This window comes from Bombina bombina, chromosome 4 (genome assembly GCF_027579735.1).
Source record: "Bombina bombina isolate aBomBom1 chromosome 4, aBomBom1.pri, whole genome shotgun sequence".
Lineage (NCBI taxonomy): Eukaryota > Metazoa > Chordata > Amphibia > Anura > Bombinatoridae > Bombina > Bombina bombina.
The window spans coordinates 140,333,804-140,342,471 of NC_069502.1; the positions used below are offsets into that span (position 1 = coordinate 140,333,804).

Here is an 8,668-nt window from a genome sequence, read left to right on the forward strand (position 1 = left end):
GAGTCACATTGATCATTGCAATTCAGAGTCATAAATATTTGAAAAATTATACTTGCACAAACGTGCAGCAGAGGGAAGTTATTTTTTTTTACTAATTCAACTTGACAGTCTAACATAGGAGTAAAAACAATCATACTCTGCGGTATACATTCAAACTTAAAGGGACAGTAAACACCAAAAATGTTATTGTTTAAAAAGATAGATAATACCTTTTTATTTACCATTCCCCAGTTTTGCATAACCAACACTGTTATATTAATACCTCTATGTCTACCTTGTATCTAAGCCTCTGCAGACAGCCTCCTTATATCAAATCTTTGGCAGACTTGCATTTCAGGCAATTAGTACTGACTCTTAAAAAAAACTCCCTGGGAGTGAGCACATTATTTTCTATATGGCACACATGAACAAACAGTCACAGACAGACAGTGAGATAAGAGGTGGACTGCAGAGTCTTAGAAATCAGCCTATAAGCCTACCTAAGTTTAGCCTTTTTAACAAAAATACCAAGAGGAAAAAAGCAAAATTACATACCCTATCTGAATCATGAAAGTTTAATTCTGACTTTACTGTCCCTTTAAAGTGACATAAAATACATATCTGCAGCCTTGGTGAATGTAAATTTGTAGAATGCATTAACATTTTGTTTGCTGCAGTTGTTTTACAATAGCCACTTCCCGTATTACTTGCCCTATTTGGAGGACTCTATCCACTGTCATTTTGTCAGTGAAATATCCATATTTTTGCTATCCCTTATCTGATCACCTCTGCTGAAGCCAGTTGGGGACAACTAGACGGCTTAAGCTTGTGTTGAGTCTGCAGTGTACACTTAAATTGTTCTGAATTGTAAAACCCCAACAATTGTCAGATGTAAAGGGACATAAAATGCTTTGGCCTAGATTTGGAGTTTGGCGTTAGCCGTGAAAACCAGCGTTAGAGGCTCCTAACGCTGGTTTTAGGCTACCTCCGGTATTTGGAGTCACTCAAAAAAGGGTCTAACGCTCACTTTTCAGCCGCGACTTTTCCATACCGCAGATCCCCTTACGTAAATTGCGTATCCTATCTTTTCAATGGGATTTTTCTAACTCCGGTATTTAGAGTCGTGTCTGAAGTGAGCGTTAGACATCTAACGACAAAACTCCAGCCGCAGGAAAAAAGTCAGTAGTTAAGAGCTTTCTGGGCTAACGCCGGTTTATAAAGCTCTTAACTACTGTGCTCTAAAGTACACTAACACCCATAAACTACCTATGTACCCCTAAACCGAGGTCCCCCCACATCGCCGCCACTCGATTAATTTTTTTTAACCCCTAATCTGCCGACCGCCACCTACGTTATACTTATGTACCCCTAATCTGCTGCCCCTAACACCGCCGACCCCTATATTATATTTATTAACCCCTAACCTGCCCCCCACAACGTTGCAGCCAGCTACCTACAATAATTAACCCCTAATCTGCCGACCGCAAAGCGCCGCCACCTACGTTATCCTTATGTACCCCTAATCTGCTGCCCCTAACACCGCCGACCCCTATATTATATTTATTAACCCCTAATCTGCCCCCCTCAACGTCGCCTACACTTATTAACCCCTAATCTGCCGAGCGGACCGCACCGCTACTATAATAAAGTTATTAACCCCTAATCCGCCTCACTAACCCTATAATAAATAGTATTAACCCCTAATCTGCCCTCCCTAACATCGCCGACACCTAACTTCAATTATTAACCCCTAATCTGCCGACCGGAGCTCACCGCTATTCTAATAAATGTATTAACCCCTAAAGCTAAGTCTAACCCTAACACTAATACCCCCCTAAATTAAATATAATTTTAATCTAACGAAATTAATTAACTCTTATTAAATAAATTATTCCTATTTAAAGATAAATACTTACCTGTAAAATAAATCCTAATATAGCTACAATATAAATTATAATTACATTGTAGCTATTTTAGGATTAATATTTATTTTACAGGCAACTTTGTAATTATTTTAACCAGGTACAATAGCTATTAAATAGTTAAGAACTATTTAATAGCTACCTAGTTAAAATAATTACAAAATTACCTGTAAAATAAATCCTAACCTAAGTTACAATTAAACCTAACACTATACTATAATTAAATTAATTAAATAAAATACCTATAATTACCTACAATTAAACCTAACACTACACTATCAATACATTAATTAAATACAATATCTACAAATAACTACAATGAAATAAACTAACTAAAGTACAAAAAATAAAAAAGAACTAAATTACAAAAAAATAAAAAAAAATATTTACAAACATAAGAAAAATATTACAACAATTTAAACTAATTACACCTACTCTAAGCCCCCTAATAAAATAACAAAGACCCCCAAAATAAAAAATGCCCTACCCTATTCTAAATTACTAAAGTTCAAAGCTCTTTTACCTTACCAGCCCTGAACAGGGCTCTTTGCGGGGCATGCCCCAAGAAGTTCAGCTCTATTGCCTGTAAAAAAAAACATACAATACCCCCCCCCCCAACATTACAACCCACCACCCACATACCCCTAATCTAACCCAAACCCCCCTTAAATAAACCTAACACTAAGCCCCTGAAGATCATCCTACCTTGTCTTCACCTCACCAGGTATCACCGATCCGTCCTGGCTCCAAAATCTTCATCCAACCCAAGCGGGGGCTGGCAATCCATCATCCGGTGGCTGAAGAGGTCCAGAAGAGGGTCCAAAGTCTTCATCCTATCCGGGAAGAAGAGGCGATCCGGACTGGCAACCATCTTGATCCAAGCGGCATCTTCTATCTTCATCCGATGACGACCGGCTCCATCCTGAAGACCTCCACCGAGGACCCATCTTCTTCCGGCGACGTCCAACTGAAGAATGACAGTTCCTTTAAGGGACATCATCCAAGATGGCGTCCCTCGAATTCCGATTGGCTGATAGGATTCTATCAGCCAATCGGAATTAAGGTAGGAATATTCTGATTGGCTGATGGAATCAGCCAATCAGAATCAAGTTCTATCGGATTGGCTGATCCAATCAGATTGAGCTCGCATTCTGTTGGCTGATCGGAACAGCCAATAGAATGCGAGCTCAATCTGATTGGATCAGCCAATCGGATTGAACTTGATTCTGATTGGCTGATTCCATCAGCCAATCAGAATATTCCTACCTTAATTCCGATTGGCTGATAGAATCATATCAGCCAATCGGAATTCGAGGGACGCCATCTTGGATGACGTCCCTTAAAGGAACCGTCATTCTTCAATTGGACGTCGCCGGAAGAAGATGGGTCCGCGGTGGAGGTCTTCAGGATGGAGCCGGTCGTCATTGGATGAAGATAGAAGATGCCGCTTGGATCAAGATGGTTGCCGGTCCGGATCGCCTCTTCTTCCCGGATAGGATGAAGACTTTGGACCCTCTTCTGGACTTCTTCAGTGGATGTCTAGCCCCCGCTTGGGTTGGATGAAGATATCGGAGCCAGGACGGATCGGTGATACCCGGTGAGGTGAAGACAAGGTAGGATGATCTTCAGGGGCTTAGTGTTAGGTTTATTTAAGGGGGGTTTGGGTTAGATTAGGGGTATGTGGGTGGTGGGTTGTAATGTTGGGGGGGGGGGTATTGTATGTTTTTTTTTACAGGCAAAAGAGCTGAACTTCTTGGGGCATGCCCCGCAAAGGGCCCTGTTCAGGGCTGGTAAGGTAAAAGAGCTTTGAACTTTAGTAATTTAGAATAGGGTAGGGCATTTTTTATTTTGGGGGGCTTTGTTATTTTATTAGGGGGCTTAGAGTAGGTGTAATTAGTTTAAAATTGTTGTAATATTTTTTTATTTTTTGTAACTTAGTTCTTTTTTATTTTTTGTACTTTAGTTAGTTTATTTCATTGTAGTTATTTGTAGGAATTGTATTTAATTTATTTATTGATAGTATAGTGTTAGGTTTAATTGTAACTTAGGTTAGGATTTATTTTACAGGTAATTTTGTAATTATTTTAACTAGGTAACTATTAAATAGTTCTTAACTATTTAATAGCTATTGTACATGGTTAAAATAATTACAAAATTGCCTGTCAAATAAATATTAATCCTAAAATAGCTATAATATAATTATAATTTATATTGTAGCTATATTAGGATTTATTTTACAGGTAAGTATTTAGCTTTAAATAGGAATAATTTATTTAATAAGAGATAATTAATTTCGTTAGATGTAAATTATATTTAATTTAGGGGGGTGTTAGTGTTAGGGTTAGACTTAGCTTTAGGGGTTAATACATTTATTAGAATAGCGGTGAGCTCCAGTCGTCAGATTAGGGGTTAATAATTGAAGTTAGGTGTCGGCGATGTTAGGGAGGGCAGATTAGGGGTTAATACTATTTATTATAGGGTTAGTGAGGCGGATTAGGGGTTAATAACTTTATTATAGTAGCGCTCAGGTCCGCTCAGCAGATTAGGGGTTAATAAGTGTAGGCAGGTGGAGGCGACGTTGTGGGGGGCAGATTAGGGGTTAATAAATATAATATAGGGGTCGGCGATGTTAGGGCAGCAGATTAGGGGTACATAGGGATAATGTAAGTAGCGGCGGTTTACAGAGCGGCAGATTAGGGATTAATAATAATATGCAGGGGTCAGCGATAGCGGGGGCGGCAGATTAGGGGTTAATAAGTGTAAGGTTAGGGGTGTTTAGACTCGGGGTACATGTTAGAGTGTTAGGTGCAGACGTAGGAAGTGTTTCCACATAGCAAACAATGGAGCTGCGTTAGGAGCTGAACGCGGCTTTTTTGCAGGTGTTAGGTTTTTTTTTCAGCTCAAACAGCCCCATTGTTTTCTATGGGAGAATCGTGCACAAGCACGTTTTTGAGGCTGGCCGCTTGCGTAAGCAACTCTGGTATCGAGAGTTGAAGCTGCGTTAAATATGCTCTACGCTCCTTTTTTGGAGCCTAACGCAGCCTTTATGTGGACTCTCAATACCAGAGTTATTTTTATGGTGCGGCCAGAAAAAAGCCGGCGTTAGATTTTCGGGTCGTTACCGACAAAACTCCAAATCTAGCCGTTTGAGAATGTAATGTATTAGTTATATGCAGTAAAACACACATATATATATATATATATATATATATATATATATATATATATATATCTCTATCTATCCCTCAGTTTACGCCGAGGTTAGGGTCCAGAAGGAATGGTTGTAAATTGAAACCCAGTTTATAATGTAAGTCAATGGGAAGTGTTAGGAGTTAGGTTCCAGGCCCCTCTCAAAATTGTCATAAGTAACACTTAACGCTTTGAAATGAAGACTTTAAATGCTAAACAACATTATAAACCTAATAAAATAATCACACAACACGGAATATATAATTAACCTAAGTTAAATGAACAAAAACATTTGCTAAACAGCATTATAAGCCTAATAAAATAATCACACAACACAGACTTCACTTGCATTTTTCTGCAAACAGTTATTTCTATGCATTCCAATCTGGACTGATTTATAGGCAGGAAGATATTGTTCCTTTGAAATCTGTCTCGATAGCTCAGGTCTGGTTAAACTGATTAATTTCAGCTTGCTTGGCTTTGCTGCAACACAAGCGGACAGCTCCACCTACTAGCTATTTTAATAAATGCACTGCTTCTCAATGCTTTTCAATAGCAGTCACATGACTGGAAAAAATGTTGTTATTCTGAAACGGTGTAAATTGAACCGTTGTAAAACGAGGGCCACCTGTATGTATGTATGTATGTATGTATGTGTATATATATATATATATATATATATATATATATATATATATATATATATATATATATATATATATATATATACATACTCACTTTGCAGTGTTTTTTATTATTTTACATGCTGTAAGCTGCCAAATTCACTGAGTCTTTCCAAAGTAAAAGCTTTTAAAAACATCTTTTAAGAGGAAATGCTTTATCAAACTTATAACATAGCTGTTAAATATGAAATGTTTAAACCTATTCAAAGTTTATAAGCATTTGAAAAATCAAGCTTATAATGAGGCGATGAATCGAACTAATGGTTGCACTACAGCGATCACAATAAATAAAATACTGGCATTTGTGCAAAAAATAATGTATTACAATAAAGCAAAGTGCTCTCCAGAAAACATCATTGTGAGGTCTTTATAGATGTTTAAGTGATATTCTCTAATACAGGCACAGTAATGATTTCTGTTTTCTGCACCAGGCTTTTTTGATGAAGCTGTTAAAGATTTCCAGAAAGTACTGCAGTTGAATCCCAATTTTGAAGATGCGAAGATAAGTTTAAAACAAAGCCTTTTGGACAAAGAAGAGAGAAGGAAGAAAATTGTTGAAAACTCATAGTTGAGAAATGAATTTATTTTTACATTTTTTTTACTATGTATTGCATATCTAAAATCCTTAGACTTTAGGGTACTTCCCACTGCTGGAACCTACATCATGCCCAGATCATTTGTAACACATTGGTTATGAGAAACTTTTTTTTTTTTTTTAAATCTGTTGTTTGGATGTTACTTGGTAAACATAGTCCAATTAATTTAATTTATTGTAATAATTGATCACATGAATTGCTAATTTGTTTAATACAACAAGTTATTTTATCTGTTTACGCAGCATATTCAATTTCATAAACAAATGCATTCTTATTTCTAATTCCAAAATGTTAAAAATACCAGCTAAATACAATTACATTATTTGTCATATTGTCCTTAAAAATTAATATACTTAAATTATTTTGGTGTTCGTTTGTGGTCACTTTTAACTTCTTTAATTTAGTTTTATTTCCATTTAAAAATATGCTTAACGGGACAATCTAATCAAAATTAAACTTCCATGATTCAGATAGAGCATGCAATTTCTTCTGTTAAGTGTGATCAGTCCACGGGTCATCATTACTTCTGGGATATTACTCCTCCCCAACAGGAAGTGCAAGAGGATTCACCCAGCAGAGCTGCATATAGCTCCTCCCCTCTACGTCACTCCCAGTCATTCTCTTGCACCCAACGACTAGATAGGATGTGTGAGAGGACTATGGTGATTATATTTCGTTTTTATCTTCAATCAAGAGTTTGTTATTTTAAAATAGCACCGGAGTGTGTTATTATCTCTCTGGCAGAGTTTGAAGAAGAATCTACCAGAGTTTTTGTTATGATTTTAGCCGGAGTAGTTAAGATCATATTGCTGTTTCTCGGCCATCTGAGGAGAGGTAAACTTCAGATCAGGGGACAGCGGGCAGATGAATCTGCATAGAGGTATGTAGCAGTTTTTATTTTCTGATAATGGAATTGATGAGAAAATCCTGCCATACCGATATAATGTCATGTATGTATACTTTACACTTCAGTATTCTGGGGAATGGTACTTCACTAGAATTACACTGTAAGAAATACATAAAGCTGTTTAATAACTAGAGATTATGTTTAACGTTTTTGCTGGAATGTAAAATCGTTTTCATTTACTGAGGTACTGAGTGAATAAATGTTTGGGCACTATTTTCCCACTTGGCAGTTGCTTAATCTGTTTTTCTGACAGTTTCTGTTCTCCCTCACTGCTGTGTGTGAGGGGGAGGGGCCGTTTTTTGGCGCTTTTACTACGCATCAAATATTTCAGTCAGCAACTCATTGTATTCCCTGCATGATCCGGTTCATCTCTACAGAGTTCAGGGGTCTTCAAAACTTATTTTGAGGGAGGTAATTTCTCTCAGCAGAGCTGTGAGAATTATAGTTTGACTGAGATAAAAAACGTTTATTCTGTAATTTGTTTCCTGCTTTCAGAATTTGTTATCTTTGCTAATGGGATTAAACCTTTGCTAAAGTTGTTTACAAGGATTGAGGCTATAACTGTTTCAATTTATTAATTTTCAACTGTCATAGATCTTCTGTGCTTCTTAAAGGCACAGTACGTTTTAATATTATTCTAATTTAATTGTATTTCCAAGTTGCAAGTTTATTTGCTAGTGTGTTAAACATGTCTGATTCAGAGGATGATACCTGTGTCATTTGTTGCAATGCCAAAGTGGAGCCCAATAGAAATTTATGTACTAACTGTATTGATGCTACTTTAAATAAAAGTCAATCTGTACAAATTGAACAAATTTCACCAAACAACGAGGGGAGAGTTATGCCGACTAACTCGCCTCACGTGTCAGTACCTACATCTCCCGCTCAGAGGGAGGTGCGTGACATTGTAGCGCCGAGTACATCTGGGCGGCCATTACAAATCACATTACAGGATATGGCTACTGTTATGACTGAGGTTTTGGCTAAATTACCAGAACTAAGAGGTAAGCGCGATCACTCTGGGGTGAGAACAGAGTGCGCTGATAATATTAGGGCCATGTCAGACACTGCGTCACAGGTGGCAGAACATGAGGACGGAGAACTTCATTCTGTGGGTGACGGTTCTGATCCAAACAGACTGGATTCAGATATTTCAAATTTTAAATTTAAACTGGAAAACCTCCGTGTATTACTAGGGGAGGTGTTAGCGGCTCTGAATGATTGTAACACAGTTGCAATACCAGAGAAAATGTGTAGGTTGGATAAATATTTTGCGGTACCGACGAGTACTGAGGTTTTTCCTATACCTAAGAGACTTACTGAAATTGTTACTAAGGAGTGGGATAGACCCGGTGTGCCATTCTCACCCCCTCCGATATTTAGAAAAATGTT

General features: G+C 37.5%; 1 protein-coding gene across 5 annotated transcripts in view; it reads left to right on the forward strand.

Moving 5' to 3' along the window:
* Window positions 1-6,730, forward strand: part of TTC32 (tetratricopeptide repeat domain 32) — a 13,307-nt gene extending 6,577 nt beyond the window's left edge. For all 5 annotated transcript variants that reach the window (XM_053709651.1, XM_053709652.1, XM_053709655.1 and 2 more), the window contains exon 4: window positions 6,205-6,730. In XM_053709651.1, coding sequence (XP_053565626.1) covers window positions 6,205-6,341 — 137 coding nt within the window. In that variant the 3' untranslated portion in view covers window positions 6,342-6,730. The remainder of the gene's footprint in view (window positions 1-6,204) is intronic.
* Window positions 6,731-8,668: the final 1,938 nt, after the last annotated feature.